Here is a 23480-nt window from a genome sequence, read left to right as displayed (position 1 = left end):
CGCGAGAGAAAAGGCGCACTGAATATTCGGATTTTGACCACAAATAAAAACTTTTCTTCGTAATAATATAAGAGCTGCTTTAAGAGGCGTGTGGAAAAGTTTAAGGCTAGTTTTATTCACGAGATAGGCCTCAAGTAGGTACGGAAATAAACACGGTTTGATCTGGTGGGGAAAGAAAAACATTTATGACCTAGCTAAGACGAGTTAGCTTACTTTGTTAACTTGCTAACTACAGTCGTCAACGTTCGTAGCTGGTGGTTGGGTAGAGGGTATTTATACAGAATCTTTTTATTTTTACTTTATATTTTCAAAGAGTGTTATATATATATATATATATATATATATATATATATATATATATATATATATATATATATATATATATATATATATATATATATATATATATATATATATATATATATATATATATATATTAGAATAATAATTTCAGTCAGATTAAATGTTTTACAAATCTCAAACGCTGCTGAAACAATTCTGACTTCACAGTAATTCAGGTTTGGTAATTTTAGGTACTTTACGGTTCATAATTACAGCTGATCAAATTTAGTTCAGACTTTTTACTGAACTTACAAATAAGACCTGCACTCATGAATAATAATGTGGGGATATAATTACTATTTCTAACGTATTCAAATGAGCTACTGTTAAAACATATCAGAAGATTTAAAAAAATGATGTAAATAATTAAAAATAGTTCTGTAGCTACAAGGCATCAATTAAATAATTACAACACAAAGTGGGGACCAATGATCAAAAATATGTATGGATACACAGTTTAAGTTGAATATTTATAGGGTTTATTCATCTTTATTATTTTAGTGCAACATTTCTTGCTGTTGTCTTGTCACAGGTATTCTCTGACCCTTGCTACACAAGATAGAAAGTGATTTGTCTTTTCTCTTCAACTCAAAACTTGGATGTCCTGAAGGTGTAAGCCACCTAGCGGAACATCAGAAACATCTCAGTAATTAGCTTTTCATCTTAACCTCCCTTACTTAGATTTTATGTAAATGATCAACACAAAGTAATCCACAATTGTGGTAGTTGTACTCTAAGTGCTTAAAAGGACCATTACATTTTAGAGTTATCCAGTATCAGCTTAATTCAGCTCTTTCTTAACAGACTAATGGCAGCTGCCCTTGAAGATCCAAGAGGAGCCATAGGTTTCAAGGACCCTGGCAGCAATCTAGATGAAGAGGAGGAAGATGACACAGCAGCAGTAAGATGGACTTGTTTACTACTGGAGGCATTGATTCTAAAAGCATCAGAATAAACTCTGTGATATTTACATTTTTTATTTCTAGGTTTTATTGAGTGTTTTAGTGCAGCGGGGACAGTTGGGCCTTTGTTTCTACGAAAGTGGAGACTCGTCTTTACATTATATGGTGGATTCTCCTGATGACTATGAGCTTCACTTGTTGTCCAGAGGTAAAGAACAAACCTTTCACTCTTACAAATGAGGTTACAGCTTCATCTTTTAAGCAGCGTTTTATTTTTCGTCTCCTATTAAACTCCAACACATCTCTCTTTTCTGTTGTTAAGTCATTCAGGAGGTCAGGCCCCATGTAATTCTAACCAGTGCAAAGCAGGAACGCTGCTTGACCCAATATTTGCAGCAACTTGGTGAGCTCTGAAAAAACAGCACTAATATCAGATAACAAGTGAAAAACAAAAATGTTAAGTATTTTGTTTGAATGTATTGTTGGATGAGTTGTTTCTGTGTCAAGGGAACTTATTGAGATTAGAGATGTTTGACACTGCAGCTGGTAAATGTGATAAGAGGAAAACTGATTGTGAAAGCGGTTGTGTCCTGTTTTTCCAGCTATCCTAATTAGGAAAGCTGCAGGACTAAGTGAAACTAATCAGTTAATCAGGATTGTTCTAAACTCATGTTTTGGATTTCAGGTTCTGACCCACACTATAAACCCGAGGTGGTTACTTATCCATATGTTGACTTTGGTAAAAAATATACACAATTACAAACTCCATACTTCCTCTTAAGTTTTCAGGCTAAAGATTTATAAGAAAAAAACAATATTTTCCAAAAACAAACATAAAATTGCTCATCATGTTTAAATGTTGCAGGTCTGGAGGTCGGTAAGCAGAGGCTTCTTTCCGCCCATCTGCCTTTCCTCCCAGCTTGCATTTCAGAGAGGGACAAAATGTCTTATCTTTCCTCCTGTATCACCTTTGACTCACCCTTGATGGTGAGCCAGATCTCTATGTTACCCTGTCCTTATAGCCCAGATATGAATCAGTCGTGTTCTAGCATTTGAAAGGGTCTGTTCTCCTGTTGGAAAGCTTAGGGCAGTGGGAGCTCTGCTGAAATGTCTGGACAGGAGGAGAGTGGGAGTAGAACTGGAAGACAGCACTGTTGGAGTCCCAATCCTGCAGTTTCATGCCTACACACTGTGAGACACACAAACATGCAGTTAGACACACTCACAAGCACCTTAAGGTGTCTGTTTATATTCCAGTATGAGGCCCTCTAAAAGGTTTCTTGGTACTTCAAGTCAGCTGCCCCTTCATCAAAATGTTTCTGTGTTTTATCCCAATTTACTTCCATTTTGTTCTGTAAACAAAACATTACGTGCCAGTGTGCTTAACCCGTGTATCAGTTAATTTTTCCTAATATTTTAGAATTTTGACAAATTATGGAAATAAATTAAATAAAATATTTGTAAATCTCATTCATAATTCAATGTAAATTGAAATTACTTCAGAAGATTTTATATTACACTCTGTTTTCATTCATTGTGGTTCTAAACCCTTTTGTGTTGCTTGTCTCTTATTCTGAGAGATATCTGAGTGATTATAGCATTTGATTAAGCCAAAAAAAAAAAATCTCTGATACTTTTTATTAAAGTCATATATTTCCAAGACTAGTGATTTAAATGTTTTTAATAAAAGAAGGTCAAAATTTTAGTCTGTTTTTTTTTCTCTTTATAGTAAAGAAGTGGTTTACATCGACCGGGACACCTACAGGCAAGTATTCAAAATATACCTTTAAAATTAATCTAAACCTTAGAAACAATCTTTTATTCAATCCTGGCCTTTAGTGTTCTGTAGTCACCATGTTTATCTGACAGAAACACACCTGATCAAAGTTAGTGAACAATTAGTTTCTGACATGGTAATGACAAATTATTCATCACTTAAATCAGGTTATTTAAACAGTGACAGATGCAGCTGGTAAACATGCAGAACTTTACATTCAAAGCAGTAATTTTTAAAATAAAGTCATTTAAGTGTTTCTCACTTTTGTGAGATTTATTTGATTGTCTCTGCTTTATCTTTTTTTCACTACAAGTTCAGTTAAATAAAGTAAAATAAATGCATTCTACTTTAATGAGTAAAAAGGTAAATCAGTTCAACTATGCTTAGCTTTGTATATGATGGTGTTTTTTCTGTTCTAGTGTACTTCAGATCTTTAAATCAGATCTGCACCCATCAGTCTACAAACTGCAGTCAGGTGAAAAGGAAGGACTAAGTCTCTATGGTAAGCGCCTCAGATGGTAGAACTTTTCTGATGTAATTTCCTCTTATTTAAAACAGTTTATATCAATTAATTCTTGTTTGTGTGCACTACAGGAATATTGAACCGATGTAGGAGCAAATTTGGATCCAAATTGCTACGGTGAGAAATTATAAGTTCAGTGATGCAAAATAAAACAAATTCAGGTATCATGATTATCTTCAAAATTATGAACAAGTAAATATTTTGTTTGGTATATTTCAGTGTAAAGAAATCCTATTTTTCTTGCTTTTGTCTGACAGTCAGTGGTTTCTTCGACCTACACGAGACCTTGCAGTGCTGTACAGAAGACAGGAAGTGATCCGTTTCTTTACTTCACCTCGAAACTCGGACGTCCTGAACACCTTGCAGGCCTCGATACGGAACATCAGAAACATACCAGTAACTAACTTTGGATCTGTCCACTTTAAACGCCTCTCGGTATTCATACGGTATTCAAACCAACTGAACTTTAACAAACATTTGTGGTTGTTACATGAAAGGTTGTGAAAATGGTTGAAGAGTTGTGTATAATTTTGTAAAGCATTGTATATAATAAGATATCCTTAAAAGAAAAGAAAGTTTTCATGGATATCTGTACATGTTAGGGTGTCCTGCGTCGCATGACTCTCTCCAGCACCAAAGTCAGTGACTGGCAGACTCTCTACAAGGTTGGAACCATTCTATTCTGTAGCTTTGTTATGTGTCTTTATTGTTTGACACAGCTTCTAAAACATTGATATGTTTCTGTCTGGATGTCAGACGGTATACAGCGCAGTGTGCATCAGGGACTCAATGCGGCACCTTCCTCAATCTATTCAGCTGTTTCGGGAGATCAGTGAGAAACTCTCTGAGGATCTTCACTACATCGCCGCTCTCATAAACAAAGTTGTGAGTTTTTCCTCTTAAATTGCATCCATTGTTACTCATAAAACTTTATACTTTCATTGAGATCTTATGGATTTTGTTATTGTAAGCTGGACAGAGTTGATGTTAATGAGTGTAGTAATATTTTTATAGGTGGATTTTGATGCCAGCTTAGAAGAGAACCGCTTCACTGTCAAACCCAACGTTGATCTTTCCATTGATGAGAGTATGCACACAGATTCACCCATTCAGCTCTGATGTGCTGGATCTTTATGTGCTTCTGTCTTGGCTCTACTTTTTTCAGAGAAAAGGAGGATGATGGGGCTGTCTGACTTCCTGACTGATGTTGCCAGAAGAGAGCTTGAACATCTGGACTCTCGAATCTCCTCCTGCTGTGTCATTTACCTCCCCCTGGTCAGATACTTCCACATATTTAGATTTTTTTTGTCACCTCAGCCAGTTATAACTCATATTATTCTAATTATGAAAACTGATAATACAACAAGGTAAAATTCTCCTTCCAGATTGGATTTCTGCTCTCTGTGCCTCGACTGCCCAGCATGGTGGAAAAAGAGGATTTTGAAATGGAGGGACTTGAGTTCATGGTGTGTCTGTGTGGTCAAAAGGTCTGATCAGGTTTTTACATTAACTCACTTGTCAACATTGTCTTTTACGCATCTGCATGCTTCTATGAGCCAGTTCCTCTCAGACGACCGGCTGCACTACCGTAGTCAAAGAACCAGAGAGCTGGACAGCCTCCTGGGAGACTTGCACTGTGACATTAGAGGTCTTTTAATTTCCCTCACCAAGCAATTTTCTGGTTTCTGTTCAGCTAAGAGTAAATATCTTGTTTCTCAGACATGGAGACTGCAGTGATGACACAGTTGCAGAGTGCCATCCTGGAAAGGAGCAGTTCTCTGTATCAGGTTGGTGGGCGTCATTCAGAACAGCAGGTTCCAGTGTTTTCAAAATGACTCCCACTGTGATAAAATTGTTGTTGGCATCAGTGTAAAGCTTTTAATGCATGTGGGTGGACTTTGTTGTGATTAATGCTTTCATCTAATTAAATTGTTCACTTTATAACAAAAACAAATATGGAGACCTTTTAGAAGTTTTAATGTTTGTTTCTTAACGGATCATTGCAAATGTTATTTTTAAGGGGAAGTTTAAGGTCAGCTGATGCATTGTTGTTAATGGATAGTCTGTGTATCAACTATTAGGCAAATGTAATAGAAGCAATACGTTTTGTTTTATCATAGGGATTCTATATAGGGATTCTCACTGCATAAAAATGGAACTCTCTGGAGGGCAATTTGGGAAATAACACTTGCTCAGACTGATAAATATTTACAAATGTTTTGCATGTGCTAGCTGCTTTACTTCTGCCTTGGATTTAAATCACAGATTGCAGTAACTGCGTGCAAACAAGTGAAAGCAGCTGCAAGCAATTTGCACCTGGTGTGTATCAGCTCACAGCTGTTCTCAGCTCAGCTACAAACACAGCAGGTGTAGAAATGATCGCTGGAAGCTCCAGATGTTGACCTGATGAGGCTCTTCTCAGCTGACTATGGGGGAAGAATCTGGTTCAAATTGCCTCGATGTGGATGCTTTTAATGCACCACTGCAGATTTTTAAGCCCAGGGGAAGAATTTATCCCCTCAATATATTCATTCAATACTTAAAAGGATAGATTGAATTTAAAATGTATCAGATTGTAAGATTATTCCATCTAGTTTATATAAATACATACTGCACTGATCACATTTTGCTTTCTTGACAGGAAGTACATCCTATTATTTGCACTTGTATATAATTCCAGGTCTCATCTGAGTTTATTTAAGCTTCATGATTAATAATCTGCTTGTGAACTCTTTCTGTTTTGAACGTTTCACAGTAATCAGGTTTGTATTGTGAATTTTACAAAAAAGAAACCAACAAAAAAAACACAGTTGTTTTTAAAAACAACTTTAAACACTTATTTTACAAGATACGTGATTTTCAGAAAAACCTAATCGGAAGAGAAGATCCGTTCTAGCTACTGTGACATCCGTGCCCTGTTTTTTTGTAAAGCTGCCAGTGCAGAAGGTCACATTTTTCCTTTTCTCTCCACCTGCGTCAAACCTCCCACCAGCTTGTAGTAGCTAAGTTTTCTGTACGCTCAACTGCAAACAGCTCTAGTATTTCAGACAAAGACATTTTGCTCTAGGATAGCAATGAAAGTAGGCAGACCTTTCCCCAACTACATGCATAGAGACGATACAGTTTAGAGGACATCTTTCTTTGCATTTAGCTTGAGAATTAGAGGGACATACAAACTTCACTTTGCACAGATTTAATGTGCACAAATAGCTTTGTGAATTTGTGCTTCAGTGTTGTCAACCATGTTATATGCCACTATTACAGCTTAATCTGCTTTTTCAGTCCATAGTATTGTTGTGTGCAATGGTTGAAAAAAGTATAGTTGCTTTTTTATCTCTGCCAAGCCTAAAATATTCACTGTAATAATTGTCTAGGTACTGGATATCCTGGCTGAGCTGGACTGTCTGATGGCGATGAGCAGCGCCTCTCAGGAGTACAGCTACTCCTCACCCAAGCTCGCCAGACATAGAACAATAGCAATAACACAGGGAAGGTACCGACTCCCTCTTGTGGTGACTAATTTGCAAGATGGACCCAGATATTCTTCCTGTGCTTTGTATTGATTTTCCAGACACCCGCTGCTGGAACTGTGTTCTCCGGTGTTTGTGGCCAACTCCTACCAGAGCTCTGAATCAGAGGGCAGAATCAAGGTCATCACTGGTCCAAACTCATCTGGCAAGAGCATCTTCCTCAAACAGGTAGAAGCATCTGATCCTGGCCATAAAAAACAAGTATCGAGATATCTGTATGGTGCAATTAAAACTGTGATTAATTATTTTATGTCTGTCTGCTCCTTTCTCAACTCTTTGTTTTTATAAGTGGCTGAGTATATGACTTAATATGCTCTCTGATATATTAAATCTGAAAAATTTTAGGAACAATTTCATCTTATTTTTTGTTTAACTTACCAATTTAAATATTTTATATACTGTATTGCTAAATGAAACTTTACATGCATGACTGTTTTACTTGAAGTCCCAAAGTTAGAATAATTTCAGATAACCATATCTGCTGATGTAAGATTTTTAACTTGGTTTAGTTATTGATAAAATACATAAATTAATGTAAATCTAAACCAAGGCACTTATCATTTGCATGGTAAAATGTAGTCACTGGCCTACTTTTGGGTTAAATAGTGTCGTGAAAAAGTGTTTGACTCCCTTCGGATTTTGTTTTCTTGTCACACATGATGTTATCAAATAGTTTAAATACAAAAAAAAGTTTTCAAATGATTTCATTTATTAAGGAGGAGGATCCAAGCCAACCTGGGCCTATATGAATAAAATAATTGCCCTCTAACCAAATTAGCAGCAACAACTATTTTGTTTTCATCTTATACTCTAGCTTTCAGAGACTGAGACTTTTTATGAAAAACCCGATGTGGCATTTTCAGCACGCTTGTCCATATGTGGCCTTGCAGTCACTGCTCCCTGCTGTTTCATATTTCCAGGTGGGTCTGATTGTGTTCATGGCTCTGATTGGCTCAGACGTGCCTGCTAAAGAGGCAGAGGTAGGTCTGGTGGACGGGATCTTCACTCGCATGCAGAGCAGAGAGTCCGTGTCTGTGGGCCTCAGCACCTTTATGATAGATCTCAACCAGGTACGTCACAGATACATTGTTAACCACCAGCATGTGCTTCTATATGTGGATTTATACATTTTAAACAGTGGTGCATTTGCTCCCAATCTTCACCTGTTACATGTTTTTAATAAACCCAGGTTGTTCTTTCTACAGCTGGAGCAAACACAAAGAACAAAGAGAAACAGCAATTTTCCTTTAAGGGTTTGCTCTTTTTCTCCAGATGGCCCTGGCTCTTAACAGCAGCACTGGCAGCTCATTGGTGCTCATTGATGAGTTTGGAAAGGGCACCAACACAGTAAGAAGAAAATTGTTGCAGCACTCTGTGCAAGAAATCCAATGACCTCAAAATAAAGCAGAACCAGACTCAATGAGAACAACAGCAAATGCTTAAATCTGCACAAATAAATATCTCTGTGATTGCTGTTTAAATCCATGCAATTTCCTCTCTGACAAAAACCCATGAACAAAATAATACCATTGTAGAAGAAATGAAGCATTGACTGTTTAATCATTTATGTTAGGGCAGGAGGACAAATAATTTACTTCCTGTTACTGATTGTGCTGACTATATTGATTGTGATTAACACAAATTTTTCTCGCTCTCTCTTCATTATCATAATATCTACACCACTTTCTCTGAGCATAAGCATTTTGTTGATTGAAGTTTATTTCAATTTAGCTCATCAAGGCCAATCCAACTGGCCAAATGCAGTTTACATTTAAAGAGGTATGCCCCTTGAAATATATAACAATCTACCAGATGCTCATCAAAGTTGTACTTAATTATTGTGAATATGCACACTAAGATTATTTGATATATTGTGCAGCCTTACTTGATTGTATGGAAATGAACTCTGGGACTGATAATTTAGGAAGCAAGAGTAAACCTTTAACAAAGAGTTTGATAAGCAGTCTTGGTCTTGGATAAAATATAATTAGTGTGTGAAAGCGTTACACTTTCCAGACATTATTGTGTTGTTTAAAAGACAAAATAAGATCTTTTTTTTACATTGTTCTTTAATTTGCCACCTGTAACTGTGCTGAGTCATTCAAAGCTTTAAAACTTACGTCTTCTAGATCCGGATTTTAATCTGAACCTTTTGTTGTTGAATTGACTCTTGTTTAGATGCCACCAAGCAAACAATATTTTTTCCCCCTTTGTATAAATATAACAAACTCCATTTAAAGAATCAAAGAGTTATAGAAATTGAAGTAGAGCTGATCTATGTTAGTACAGATATAAGAAAAACACTGCACAGAATTTTTTATGCTGAAGCCAACTTCAGTAATCTTATTATTATCATACATAATTGATGTATGTACACATTTATGATAATAAAAAACAATAAGGTGAATGTTTTGTTCTCAGACATCCAGAATGTTGTGGAAATGCAAAAATAACAGAATTTTGAGTCAGTACAACAGTGTACAGTTAAACTATTACTCACACCTCTGATAGATTATATTTAAAGACATTAAGGATGTTGCATGTTTTTTTTCTGTTGCATATGTCACATCACAGTGCCACATATGAACAAATGATTCCTGATAAATAAGAAGTTGTGTTATTTGCTTGTTGTTGCTCCAGAACAATTAATTTCTTGTAAATCCAGCCTGTGAAGGAACAGTGTTTTCTGTACAATGTTAAATCTTTTCCAAGTTTTGGATGGATTTACTTGATAGACATAAAACTCTGCTGCTGCTGCTGATGTTGCTTTATTTCTATTAGGAGATGCATGCTGGTGTATGGTGACATGATCAGAGAATCAAACAGGATAGCATGAAAACAAATGTTTCCATTGTTAAATCTGTTCAGCATAAAGCGTAACAGGAAACACTGTATGTGAAGGGATTGTTTGTTTTTAGTATTTAGTTACCGGTACATAGTTGCAGACTGTTGCTTAAACTAAAAGAAAGGAAAGATATGTTGTTTCTCCAGGCTTATTGGCAGGAACGTCTTGTTAATTGATTTTCTGACAGCAGATCAATAAACATGCTGTTTGCAGTTTATGTGAAGTGCTTTGATTGAATTACAAGAGAGCTGTTTGGCCAATAGCTTCACAGTAGCATTAATGTTCTCCTTCAGGTTGATGGGCTGTCTTTACTCGCTGCATCTGTCTCTTTTTGGCTAAAAAAGCCTCCGGTGGATGTTCCTCACGTCCTGTTGGCTACAAACTTCCACAGTCTGATGCAGTTGGGGCTGCTACCAATCACTGGCATGCTGTCTTTTCTGGTAGGGAGAAAAAACAACCAACCTAGCATAAACAAATGTGTCTACTGCAGCATTTCATTGTAATATTGTCATTTTAAGATGTTAAGGAAACATCTGACCGAATAGTTGAAGAACAAAACCTCAAACTAGTTTCTGGTTTTTTGTTTTAGACTTTAGAAACAGCTGTAGACAGAGATGAGTTGGTGTTTTTGTACCAGCTGAAGGAAGGGATCTGCCAATCCAGTTACGCTGCCAACATTGCTGCACTGGCAGGCCTGCCAACATGCCTTGTACACAGAGCCATGGAGGTCAGGAAATGCAAACACACACACTCCCTCACACAGGGGCATGCTCACAGATGGACTGTGTTTTCTGTCTAAGGCGTCTGAACATTACCGAACAGGAAAACCCATCAAACGCATTGACAAAGCATCATCAGACGAGCAGGCCAAGAGGTTTGTTGAACTTTATTTCATGTAAAATGAGTTAAGAAACTTATCTGAGACAAGAAAGTGTATGTTGTCAACAGATGCCAATCTGTGGTGCAGAAGTTTTTGAGTCTTGATCTGGAGGACAAAGATGTGGATCTGCAGAGCTTCATGAAAGATGAGCTTCTGCCCTCTGCTGGAGAGCTCCTGAACCGCAGCTAGACTCTGGAAGTGCTGCAAACACCTTTCTGCATTTCTCCGCTCCGTGTTCAGTGAGAAAATGTTTGGGGTTTGCTTTTTTTTTGAAAAACGGAGATTCACCTCCAAACAAGGTGGATGTTTACAGAGTGTTATGCTAATAACAATAAGATATTTATTGATGTAAAAAAACAGTTCAAGCACATTGTTTATTTTGTGAAGGAATTACTGTATAAATGTACAAGGTTTGTGCTACATATATCAAGTGTTTACTTATTGATACTCAATACCAATATTTTGCAAATCTGGTAGTGTTTTTGCTTGAAGCGACATAAATTGTGTTTTTTCAACAACACAACTGAATAAAAGTATTTTTTTTTTTTATCCAACCAAGGCTTTAGTGATGTGACTGATGGTTAAACCAGCCAAAGTTATTTGAAAAACTGTGTATATGGGTAATTCTTGTGCAGAGTTGCAGAAAGGGGTGTCACAGCAGGATTTGGTCATAATAAAGATTGTATTATTTAAAAAAAGCGCCACCGTCGTCTTCGCGTTGCACTCCTCGGCCTTCGCACAGCCCAGCGTCTTTATATCCAGAGAATCAGCTGAGGAGACGAGGTAAAGTGCAGTCAGAGTAATCCATATATGAATCAAACTTTATGAATCTAACTTTTACATGTTTCTTTGTGCCTTTAGATGAACAGATGCACACCTGCCTTCCCTCGGCCCGTGTAGCAGAGCTCCCCGCGGCTGCAGTTGGTTTCTGTCGTGTAGCAGGCGTCCCAGAAGCCCAGATCGCAGCGGAAACACTCCAGGTACGATTCCTCTGGTTTCAGTCCCTCCAACTCCATCAGCTGCTCCTCTTCCTCACCTGAGCACAATGAGTCGCAATGATAATCCCGTAATAGAGCTATGTTTTTTTGAATTACAATTGATTTTAAAGGAAAGAAAATATGTATTTTCTTTAGCTGAAGAATGTGACTTCATACTGAGGGTTTTGACACAGTTGAACCCTCTGCTCAGGGTGTAAAAATGACTTTCAAGACTTTTATTTTATCATGAAGTATTTTTTTTTTTATAGTGAATTATACTTAAATGATTGTTTGTGTCTTTAATTTGTCAGTACTTTGACTCACTAACAGGATGCACTCTCAAACATTTAAAAACTGCCATTTCTCTCCACTTTTTGAACTATAGAAAACTTAAAATTCAGCTTGAACCAGAGCTGGAGATGTTTGGTTAAAATGCCAAACACTGAAAGCATTTATTGTGCTTACTAGGCTAGTTTATGTTAGTCCAGATGCTGGAAAAAAGCAGTAAAATCACCCTATACTACACTCCTAAAATACAAACTCATTTCAGCTTTGTTGCCTCATGATAAGTGGAACTTACCCGATGACTAGTTAAACATTTCAAGGTGGGTATTTTGTACTGAAAGGTCCCAGATCTTAGAAAAACGGTAGAGAAAATATCCCCCTAGGAAATCTGAGAGGGGAAAAGTTTTGAATTTTAGGATGAAAACATGTAAAACCTAAAATGAAGGTTTTAGTAGAAAGGCATCAAGCATGGTTGTCAACTTACTGAAGTGGTTCTGGATGTGTTACAGGGTTGTAAGAGGACATAAACCAAACTAGTCCATATGCAACACATTCTGTTTAGCACTTAAACATCTCAGAAATGTTTTGTTTACTCTGCAGCAGTCTGGAACGGGGGAACGTGTTTCTATAAGTGGATACCTTACCTTAGTTGGTCAGTTAGTTAGTCACTTAGTTTTTTTTCTAGCAAGAAGGTAATGGAATAAGTAGATGGCATGAACGGAAAGTTTGTCTGTAAAATAAAATGAGCAAGTCCTACCTCAGTTATTCCTCCTCAGGTTACTACATTGAGTGTTTTATTTTATTTAAGAATACCACTTAATTGTATTTGTTTACTTCCTCTGTTAATGTAGTTAGTGGACAGCACATTAATGCACAGGTAGTTTTAGATTTAGTTAATCTCTTCCTGAGGGCCTTCAGATGTGTGAGCTGTGTCGTATTTCAGAGACTCGCAATCCTTATCTGCTCTGATCTCGTTAGTGTGAGCTCAGTTAACCCAACAGACTAAACAGGAATGAAGATGCGTTCAGTCAGAGGGAAGGACACATTTTGTTTTTTCATGGGCTTGGTCCAACTTTGTTTTTGTTGCATTGTTATTTCTCTGATTCTGCAAAAGCGACAGAGCAACAGTAAATCCAATAAATTGTTTAGCTGTGGTTTGGATGAACTGTTTGACAAATCTGATTTTAGATTTTTTTTAATATTCTGTCTGCAATTTTTATATGAAAGAGATTTTGCAAAATAATGCCCAAATTAACCACAAACACTTTTGTAGATCAGTTTCTATTTTGTTTTTTTATTAGAAATGATTTGAAGAAAAGCTTTAATGATGAGCCAGGGATTTATTTAATATTGAAAAGCAACATTTCCTTACTGAAGATGATCATTAGCAGATTTTGCTCCCCGGATAATGAAGGTAATGAGTTTTGATTCTGGAGCAATTATTGCAGAAAACGGGGAATGAAAATTACTTATCTGGTGGATGTTTTGCTTTTTCTTATGTTTTATTGATCATAATATTAATTTTCAGTTTAATCATAAGCAAACACAAATGCAGGTTAGTCTGCAGACTTAACGTAAGTTGTTAATTGAATATTCTTTTCACATGTAGCCTTCAGAAAGGTGTTTTTAACTTCGACATCCAGTTGTTGGACTGTTATGTAATCCCTACAGTCATTTGTAAAGGCTTCCCACAGAACAAGCTGTTGGATTTAACACTACTTAGACAACTAGGTCCTGCCTTGCTGCTGAAAACGCCCCCATGCAACAATGCCCAGGCCCCTCTGAGGGCAGCAGAAACACCTCCAGACTTTGGGAAGAAGCCGGCTTACCTTGAGCAGGTGTGAGCATCATGATGACAAAAACACAGAACAGTAGTCCTTTCATTCTGAGCAGGTATCTCCCTTTGACTGCACCATGAATACTCGCCACGTAAGTGGGAGCTGGGTAGAAATTGGATTAGCTAAGCAATGCACCTTTAGAACCAATCATAGCTGCTGAAGGGCTGTGGGTTATTGAAGTTTTGACAGCAGCTGCAGAGAAAAAGAAATAAAATTCACATAGAAAGTTGTATAGAATGTTTCTTTTAATATAATAAAACACTATTTGGTTTATTGGCAGTTTTAAACACGGATTAAATGTCAATGTTACACCTTTAAAGCGCTGACATATTGTTTCAGTCAGAAAGTAAATGCCTTCTCAGTGACACACAGTTCTCCTCGTTAGCGCCGTTAACTTTCCGTGACTTCTTAGCTGATTTCGCTGGTCTGGGATCTGGTGTGTCTCTATTTAAGTAATAAACAGAATTTTTTCCAGCTGGTTAAGTCTAGGTAAAAAATGTTGATTGAAGCTTCTCTCTTATAGGGAACAGAGAAATACTTGCATACTGAGTCAGCGCAGGGCTAAGTAGCTTACTGCTTCCTGTCCGTCTGCTCAGATATGTATCAATGCACTCACATGAGCACAATACTCTCTGAGAGTAAAGGATTTGATTCAGTTGTACTGTCAATGCAGCATAAAACCTGCACTGCTGACTTATGTAACGCTGCTGCACAGACACAAACACAGATCTACGTTTGAGAAGATTTCTCCATTTGTGTAGCGGCAGTCATTTCTGCATGCATTTAGATATGCGCTGACATTATTCCCTCTGGTCGGTTTACTGTCACACTCAGTTTTATAAATAAATTATCAGTGACTGCAGCCTCACAGCACAGCCTCGTTCTCACTGAATTCAAATGCATTAGATCATCTCACACTGAGCAGGACTCCCCTTAAGTGTGAGAGGGAAGAGTGGGCAGATTTCTTTTTGTGGAAGATGTTGACGGCTCAAATCAAGATCCATTTTTCACCCGCTGCAACTGAAATATACATCCTGCATCCTAAAACAGCATTGAGCTCCTGCCAAGACAGCTGCGGCTGATATGGATGGGTGCAGATTACTGTAAACTCCAGTCTCACTCGTCATCTACATGGCGGGATCTCAGCATGAGCCCGACCTGCAAGGAAATACTTAGCAGTCCTTAGGTACCTATAAAAATGTTCAAACTGATCTCCTGTTTAATTAGAGACTAGAGAAAAAAGCTGGTGATAATTAAAATAAAATCCAACCCTCTTTCCTCCCCATCTGTGCTAATGGGCTGATTTTGGCTTAAAGGGATAGGTCAGGATTTGTAAACTGGGTTTCTGTCTAAATAAGTAGTTAATACCCTACCTGCAATACATAGCTCTCTATGTCCTCGCTTTGCATAAATCCTGATTAGTAGGTTCTGGATGCTGAAGCTAAAAGTGACCAAGACCAAAGTAAACGTTCACCAAAAGAATTTACATTTCTAAAAACTCATACCTGTTGATTGTTTTTTTCCCCACTCTTTGTTCAAACTTTGAGACACTTCTGACAGGCACTACTGAGGTTCATGTTTGTTAAATTAATTTTTTTAAAGTTAGTTGGGATTAGTTTGTAGTTAAATTGACAATTCGTTTAGTTTCTATAAGCGTTAAACATCCAATTCAGGTATGAAACCAAAAACAGCACTTTCACATTTGCATAGAGAGTTTGGGAAATTTTTTATGGGACAACCCCATATACAGTGGGGAAAATATTTAATTCAGTGTCGATTTACTTACAAAGTATGGAGAAATCTGTAATTATCATTGTAGGTTCACCTCAACTGTGAGAAACAGAATGTAAAAGAAATCCAGAAAATCACATTGTATGATTTTAAACAAATTAATTAGCAGCATTTTGTCACATTAAATAAGTATTTGACTCCCTTCCTACCAGAAAGAATGAACTTGTTAGTTTGTCTTTAAGAAGTAGTTTTGTCCGACTTGTATTAATTGCACCTGTTTGAACTTATTACCTGAATAAAAAGACACCTATCTACACACTCAGACTCCAACCTCTCCACACCACAGGTAAGACCAAAAAGCTGTCCAAGGAACCAAAACTATTGATCGTCAAATCCACTCCTTAAGGGCTCTGCTTCAACACGCCTGAGTCAAATAATCATGTCATTAGATGGATATTGAACTTACTGAGGATGGATGGATGGATGGATGGATGGATGGATGGATGGATGGATGGATGGATGGATGGATGGATGGATGGATGGATGGATGGATTCCATCGCAAGATCTTGGGACAACAACCTCAGGTCATCGCCGGGTCTTCCACGATGACAATGACCCAAAACACACCACCAAGAGAACTAAGGAATCTTTCTTAGGAGCATTTCAGTTTCCTGGAGTGGCCCCCAAAACCTTCAGATCTGTATGAAGGACTGGTGAAAATAAATAACTACTGCAGCGTGTGTAACCTGGTCAACAACTACAGGAACAAAGATTTCTGCAAACCATATTAAGTTACATTTTTCTATTGTGTCAAATACTTATTTCATGCAGTAAAATGCTAATTATTTTTATTAAATTACAAACCTCTCCATTCTTTGTAAGTAACTTCAAAAGTCAGCGGTGTGTTAAATACTTATTTCCCCTACTATATTCTACAAATACATTTTGCCTACAAATGCAGCACCATTGAAAGGGAGATAAACAGGCTTTCCGAAAGCATAAGATTTATTACTTAGAAGCATTGTCAGAATAAAGAAATTATTAACCAAACACAAATTCTCTTATTGTGTGCTAAGTGTACATTCATCTTCTTTCAGATAGTTGCTCTGAGTTGTATTTTAAGTTTGTTTTGCAGGGGAGATTACTGGTAGTGCACCACCTCTAAGCTTTATTTCAGCTGTAAATATTCTGTGTCTTCTGTAAGAAAATAAAATAAAATAACAGTCCAATGCAATTAGAACATTTTAAAGGTTGTTACTATAATTACATAAGCGTCTAGGATGTTTGAGTTTGGGTTTTTTCATGTTGGCATTGAGCATTTGACAATAGAAAATACTCAAGTTATTTACACCTGCGAAGGAGCTTGGAGGCGGAGTCCCACCAATAATCTTCCATGTGAAGCACAAGTTGAAAATTAACATCTCAAAGATTGCTTGTCAGGAAAAATCTGATAGGAAAGTGATCCTTTATAAAAATCAATCAAATATTGTTTTTTTTTTCTACCGCTATGATGTTTTTGAGGTTGGGGTTTTTTAAGATGACAGAAGTCCACTTTGGTCTTGATCTCCCTCTTAGACTATCTGGTATCTTCACTGTCGAAGCTCAACTAATTCAAAGAGTTAAAGATGGGATAAGAGATAATATTAACTCCTTACAACAGAATCTTATTCTGAAACATCCCTTTAATTGTACTTGCAAATGTTTTCTTGTGCTTTATTTACTTTTTGTGCTCTTTTCTCAGTTGTGCACAAGCCAAGAATTGAGATAGAGTAATGAAAATTTGAATAAAGCGTAGGAAACGAGGTGATGAAGAGATGGGAGATGAGAGGTCGCGATGGTGGGAGAGTGAGGCATCACTTACTCAAACCGACAGGAGTGATTTTTCTCAGTTACGTCAAGAATAACTCATCGCAGCCTCACCAGAATTTGTGTTTTTAAATGCTGTTACTCGTTTCTGTTCGTCCACTCTCAGATTCTCTCAGATCTCTCGACGCCGCACTAAAGGAAGGGGAGGAATGTGAACAGCTGAATGTGGGAATCCAAAGAAACTGTTGAAATTTACAGTAAGAAGTCCGAATCTTGCAATCGAGCACCAGCTGGTATTAATAGCATGGCTGTAGGAGTCGAGTGAGAGGAGTGTGGCTTTAGTGCTGCTCTTGTTTACACCGAAACACAACTTTCCCCGAGATAAAGAGAAGATTATACTGCACGTGAGATAAGATAAAGACTCATTCAGGACCTAATCTGGCTCATCCTCTTTTGTGAACCTCTTAAGAAAGGAAAAGTCCACCTCTGGGGAGAGGATGAGTGTGAGAGGAAGCATTTATCACCCACGTTGGCACCCAAATAACTTTTACAGCAGGTCCATGTTTGGTCACTCCAGAAGTGGAGTTTTATGGGTAGCTGGGCGGAGCTGTGAGACAAGATGGCGAGTTGACATCAAACAGCGCAGCTTAAAATTTTTCAAATGTGGATGAGTCAGTGAGCAATGTAGGACAAAAACACCCTTCAGAGACAGTGACTCAGTGTGCCACTCAGAGGCACTATAACATACAAACAAATCTTAAGCTCTTCTTCACTGAGCAGTGCATAGTCCGGTGGTTGTGCAAGGCGGAGCGTCAGTCCTGGGGCAGCTCTAAAGACTCTGTCCGGTCATTAAAGTCGATTTCACTCAAGTTGCTTGAATCTGAGTGAACCGGGTCAGAAGAAGCGGACAGGCAGGGTGAGGATGGGTGAGGATTGGGCGCCTGGTGGTGCAGAACTTGGGTGAGCAGTATCAACTTTCCCTTCTCCTCCTCTTCCTCCTCCTCATATTGCTCTTGGTCTCCCTCCTCATTAGCTGCACCTCCTGCATCAGGAGGAGGAGAGTCACTGCTGGCGGGAGGCAGAATGTGGACCGGGCTGGTCCACGCTGACTGCTCCTCATCCGAGTGCTCCCACTGCTCCTGAGTATCCTCCCAGCAGCTGCTCCCCTTCAGGTCCTCCAGGTCGTTCAGAGGGTCTCGAACAAGACTCTCTCGGTCCCGGTTCTCGTACAGCAACGTGGCGGCGCAGATGAAGATGAAGAGCCCCACTCCCATGACCACCGGCCCGGCCAGCTTCATCCTCTCAACGTGGGTGCTCCCACGGCCGCCCACGGCCGGCCTCGGTGCGGCGGAGACGTAGCCCGCCACCGCCACGCTCATCCCCACCAGCACCACCATTGCGCCCAGCATGAGCCACACGCCCGGGGGGGAGCCCAGACGCAGCTTGGTCTGGAGTGCTGCTCCTTTCTTCAGGTGTTTGTGGCAGGCCGGGAGGCAGACGGGTGAGGAGTGGGAGGAGGCAGGGCTGCAGGGCGGACTGGCAGCCGTCATCCTCAGACTAAACACAGAATGGAATAAAATCTTCATGAAACATTGTACCACAAAATTTGGATGCAATTCTCCAGATAAAAACACAGACAAAATAATTACTTATATTACACTTATCCCTTGAGTAAAAAGTCAACGAGGTCAAATCGACCACTTGGCAGCATTCGACATGGTGATGGCTGGTGGGTAAAACTGTTCCTCATTGTTGATTTTAGTATTTGGAGATCTGAAATGTCTCCCCAAATAAATGCAGGCGTTCAAGCAGTGCATGTCTGGGGTGTGATGAGTCTTGGAGAATTTTCTTTATGTTGCTGAAGCAGCGAGAACTATCCAGTTCTGTTTGGGAGAGGACATCCAATTATCCGCTGGGTGACCTCAGTGAACCTACGGAGCTCTTTTTTCTTTTTCTTTTGAATGCATCATCTGTTAGAGTTGTGTTATACTAATAACAATACAATACCAAATAAATACAGCACAAATCTCACCAATACTTTTTATTCAAGCTTCATATGTCTTCAAATTTCTGATATTTAGATGTTTTTGTGGTTTTTCCTTTAATCTTTTGTTTTTGCTCAAACTCAAAACAGAATTTGAACAGTTTTTAGGTGTCTACAAAATGCTTTATCACATTAATCTGATAAGCAGAAGTAGAAAAATAAATCAGATTTTTGTTCATATTGTATAAATGAGAACAAGAAACATGTTTTTAAGGTAGTTGAGAAACTGCAATACCAAACATGAAATAACTAAAGTATTAATCTAATCTTAACACTCTAGCATCAATCCGATACTGATACCAACTAGGTATCGATATTTTGGATCGATCCGCCCACCTTTAGCATCTGTGAATGAGCGTCTGGCGGCTGGAGGGAGACGCTTTACTCTGCATTGCACACAACAGGAAATAGCTGTTTTAATAAGACATGTGGTCGAGTTAATGAGATGCCAACCTCTCTGCAGTTCCTCCCTGTGGAGCAACACAGCCTCCTCAGCCCGAACCCGGACTTCTCTGTTATTGGACCACTCCATCAGCGCTTGTGATTTCACTTCACGATCTCACTGCGGTCTTAAGAAGCGGCTCCGTGGAAGTCCTCTGAACTGAACTCATAATTTAATTTGCCCCCGAGGGGAGAGTGGACTCAGAGGGCGGATTGAGACCGGCCGTATTTCAAGTTAGGAGAAGTGTTTTTACGCATGAATCTGTAGCGTTCATCTTAATCCATCTGCGCTGTTGCTCAATACAATAACCCGTTTAATGTGTTGAGGCGGTGTGCATGCAGTCAGTAGGTACTTGCCTTGTTTTGGATGTGAATCTGAAGCAGAAACCGGCTCCTCGGCATTATCAGAATACATAATCCCGAGTTTCGTTATTCCTCCCACTCCTCCACTCTTGATCCTCGGCTAATCCACTCTTTCTCTCATTTCCTCCTGAGATCTGGACGTTTTTGTTTTAGGTGGGGTTTTTTTTTAACCCTCCTCTCTGCACAGTGTGAGTCAGTGCAATGCGCAACAGCGGAGCCTGAAATGTAGCTTTTATAGTAAATAAGAGGAAAAAAGTGGTGCAGCGCTGCTCTGCCTCTCTGTCTGCGCGCTGTCCGCCTGTGCGCCTCTGCAGCCTGCTTGCTCCTCTGTGTGTGTGGAGAGGAGGGGTCGTGGGAATCTGAGGCTGGTCCAGGCCAGTCCCACGGTGAGCCCACCGTGGGACTATTTATCCTCACCCATCAGCAGTCAGTCGTGTTTTCTGTAGAAGTTACAGAAAGTGCAGCCCCCCTTTTCTGCCCAGCAAAGGAAATGATGCCACTTGATTATAAATTATCATTCATGTACATCTTTGCTGACTGAAAATACACGCAGTCCTAGATTTGAGGGAGGATTTTCTTATAAATTTAGCCACCATTCTATGCCAAGTAAAACATTAAATGCTGCTTATTAGTAGTAGTAGTCCGGAAGTTACCACAACTCTTGAATTTCCCAGAATTTGTCAACTGAAAGTTTCACTTTTTTATTAGTAATTTTTGTGACCTAGAGATTGAAATGTTGGCCTGCTGTTTTTCCAGTCAGATTGTTGCTACATGGCCACCCAGGAGTGACTTCATGACATTTGCTGGGTTTCCAGATGGAAAACTTTATAACTAATCTGAAAAATTATCTGCACTGCTTGATAACTTGGATCAGTTTGAAATCGACTTGACTTGAAATCTGTTTTGGATTGAGTTGACCTTTTTTTGTAAAGTGACGTGTCTCTAGTGCTACATAAATGAATTGAATTGAATTTATTTGGAAAAAAGCTACATTTTTGTCAGATTAAATGCAGGGCTACCATTCCTGATACCAATATCGATACCAACACTTTTTTTATTTAAGTTTGACAAACTTTCTTTTGTATTTTGCATTGAATTATTTTGTTCAAACAGAATTTGGACAAAATGTTATTAAAATACTTTAATAACTTACTAACATGACAAACAGTATCAATATCAATAGAAAAACTAAACAGAAAAACAGCTAAGGGCATAAATATTATAATTTAGGAGCAAATCAAAACAAAATCTTTTTTGAGGTAGAGAAGCTAATATACAAAAGTAAAATTTCAAAAGTGAATCTGAAGCTAAAGTACCGATCCAATACCTGAGATTTTGAATCAGTCCACTCTCCTTTACTATCAAGGAAAGTTTTCAAGTCTTGTCAAATCTTTACATGCATTTATGTTTGGACTTTGCATTGATTTATTGCAGCTCTGGCTGAAGGTTTCTGGTCGTGACCCTCCGCCCTGGTCTCCAGTCCTGTGGACTCTAGCAGGTTTTCTTCCAGTGTTACCCTGTATTTATCTTCATTTCCCATCATCTCTGGTGTGTTCAGGATGAGAGACGGTGTAGGTGGTAAAACAGTTCATCTGTCCAGAGCACCTCATCTCCACTGTCAGGCCTTCTTTCTTCTTGCCACTCTTCTGGAAAGGCCAGATTTTTGCTGATTATTGCTCGTCTTGTGCAGCTTCTGGATTTACAGGTGCGTCTCCCCGTCTTCCTCAGATGATAGATTGAACATGGCCTCATTAGATATTTCATAATATAACCCTGCTTTAACCTTTGTCTTTAACCTGTCTGCAGAGTTTCTTGGTCTTTCTGATGATGATTATTCTCTAATAAACCTCTGAGGTCTTCACAGAACAGCCAGATTTATGCAGAGATCAACACTAATGATATTTATTGAAGGTTGTGGCTGTAAACACCTTAAATGTGAAAAGGTGAAAACTGTGTGGACACTTCTACAAGCAACGAATCTCAAAGTTTGTACACTGTTAGCCTTTGCTGTATTTTTTACAGTTAAATACCACAAAAGGCCAGTAAAACTACCATAAGACATCTTTACAAGTAGTTACTGTAATTTGCATTGCATTATGGGTATAGTACATAGTATTACAGTAACTTACTGGCAACACTGTTGCCAGTAAGTTACTGTAAAATTACAATAAAAGGTCTAACAGTGTAGCTGAAGCAGAACTGTGGAGGTTGTGTGGTTCACATGAACTGAATTTAGTTTTATTTGGTTTACCTCAAATTTGGGCCACATGTTGATTCCCCCGCCGCCTCCCCCTTGTGTCTCGGTTTGTCGTGTCACAGGACCAGATGTTACGCCAGCAAATGCAACACAGGGCAACTTTGTTTGTGAACTTCATGCAGAAAGGTAGTTTAATGAGCTTCATTTCGGTGCATGTGGGCCGGATCTAGCCCACACAGGAATATCGCTGGTTTCAGGTCAATTTGTGCATGTGGGCGACACACGCAGCAGGTCTGGGTTTGAGTTCAATGTGAAACAGAGCAGCAGCACACATTTACTGAAAATTTAGGCCACATTTGACTCTTTCATTCATGTCACAGGACTTTACATTAACTGATTTAAGTTTGAGCGTCCTTCAAAACTCCAAGAAGTCTTATTTTATATTAAAGAAAATTTGATCAAATTTATGCTATGCAACAAACGATCTTACGACTTTTGGTTAAAACACATTTATGAGTAAAAAAAAATGTGGGGATATTACATTTACCCAAAGTGCAGTTAGATAAACACGTTGGTGCTAACTCAAAATTGTTTAAAAATGAACTATACTACTTCCTTTTGAAGGACAGGAAGTAAGCTTATGCACTACAGCACTCTCCACACTTACCAACGGTAAAGATGTGAAGAAGCCTTCAGATGAATATTTCATTTCAGCGCCATATTCCCTCCCTGAAAACTTTAAAAGAAATCAGAATTTTCATTTGAAAACATGTTGTAAGGGAAAAATCCCGGGTTTACTTATGTATAAAATCATCAGTGACAGTTACCGGCACCCGCAATGATGCAACAGAATAATGTTTGTAATTACAAAGTTGATCTGAATGTCTAAGAAATTTTGAACGTGACGTGACACGTTTCTCTCTGCTCCACTCTTCAAAATGGATTGCAGAAAGGCAGATGTGTGTTTGTCTTCATAACTTGGTTCTCTCTAGGACTGC

The 23480-nt window shown here is 38.6% G+C and overlaps 3 protein-coding genes across 3 annotated transcripts; 1 reads left to right on the top strand and 2 right to left on the bottom strand.

Annotated features, from left to right (window-relative positions):
• Nucleotides 1–1150: 1150 nt before the first annotated feature.
• Nucleotides 1151–11009, top strand: msh5 (mutS homolog 5). Its single transcript, XM_023331577.1, has 25 exons — nt 1151–1243; nt 1329–1452; nt 1567–1647; nt 1930–1983; nt 2110–2231; nt 2326–2435; nt 2974–3009; nt 3441–3523; nt 3616–3661; nt 3802–3979; nt 4147–4209; nt 4301–4429; nt 4559–4631; nt 4710–4819; nt 4930–5010; nt 5105–5192; nt 5264–5331; nt 6919–7037; nt 7116–7242; nt 7995–8144; nt 8347–8421; nt 10213–10359; nt 10509–10646; nt 10720–10793; nt 10868–11009. The coding sequence occupies exons 1-25, from the start codon at nt 1151–1153 to the stop codon at nt 10986–10988; spliced, it is 2490 nt and encodes an 829-aa protein (XP_023187345.1). The 3' UTR covers nt 10989–11009.
• A 331-nt stretch (nt 11010–11340) lies between these two features.
• Nucleotides 11341–14089, bottom strand: LOC111608204 (sperm acrosome membrane-associated protein 4-like). The gene is made up of 3 exons (XM_023331579.1): nt 13891–14089; nt 11677–11835; nt 11341–11569 (listed from the first exon to the last, which is right to left on the bottom strand). Exons 1-3 carry the CDS (start codon nt 13943–13945, stop codon nt 11346–11348), a joined length of 438 nt encoding a protein of 145 aa, XP_023187347.1. The 5' UTR covers nt 13946–14089; the 3' UTR covers nt 11341–11345.
• An 81-nt stretch (nt 14090–14170) lies between these two features.
• Nucleotides 14171–20719, bottom strand: LOC111608203. The gene is made up of 2 exons (XM_023331578.1): nt 20280–20719; nt 14171–18994 (listed from the first exon to the last, which is right to left on the bottom strand). The coding sequence occupies exon 2, from the start codon at nt 18985–18987 to the stop codon at nt 18250–18252; it is 738 nt and encodes a 245-aa protein (XP_023187346.1). The 5' UTR covers nt 18988–18994; nt 20280–20719; the 3' UTR covers nt 14171–18249.
• Nucleotides 20720–23480: the final 2761 nt, after the last annotated feature.

This window comes from Xiphophorus maculatus, chromosome 3, assembly GCF_002775205.1.
Source record: "Xiphophorus maculatus strain JP 163 A chromosome 3, X_maculatus-5.0-male, whole genome shotgun sequence".
NCBI classification, from domain to species: domain Eukaryota; kingdom Metazoa; phylum Chordata; class Actinopteri; order Cyprinodontiformes; family Poeciliidae; genus Xiphophorus; species Xiphophorus maculatus.
This window is presented reverse-complemented; position numbering and strand designations above follow the sequence as displayed.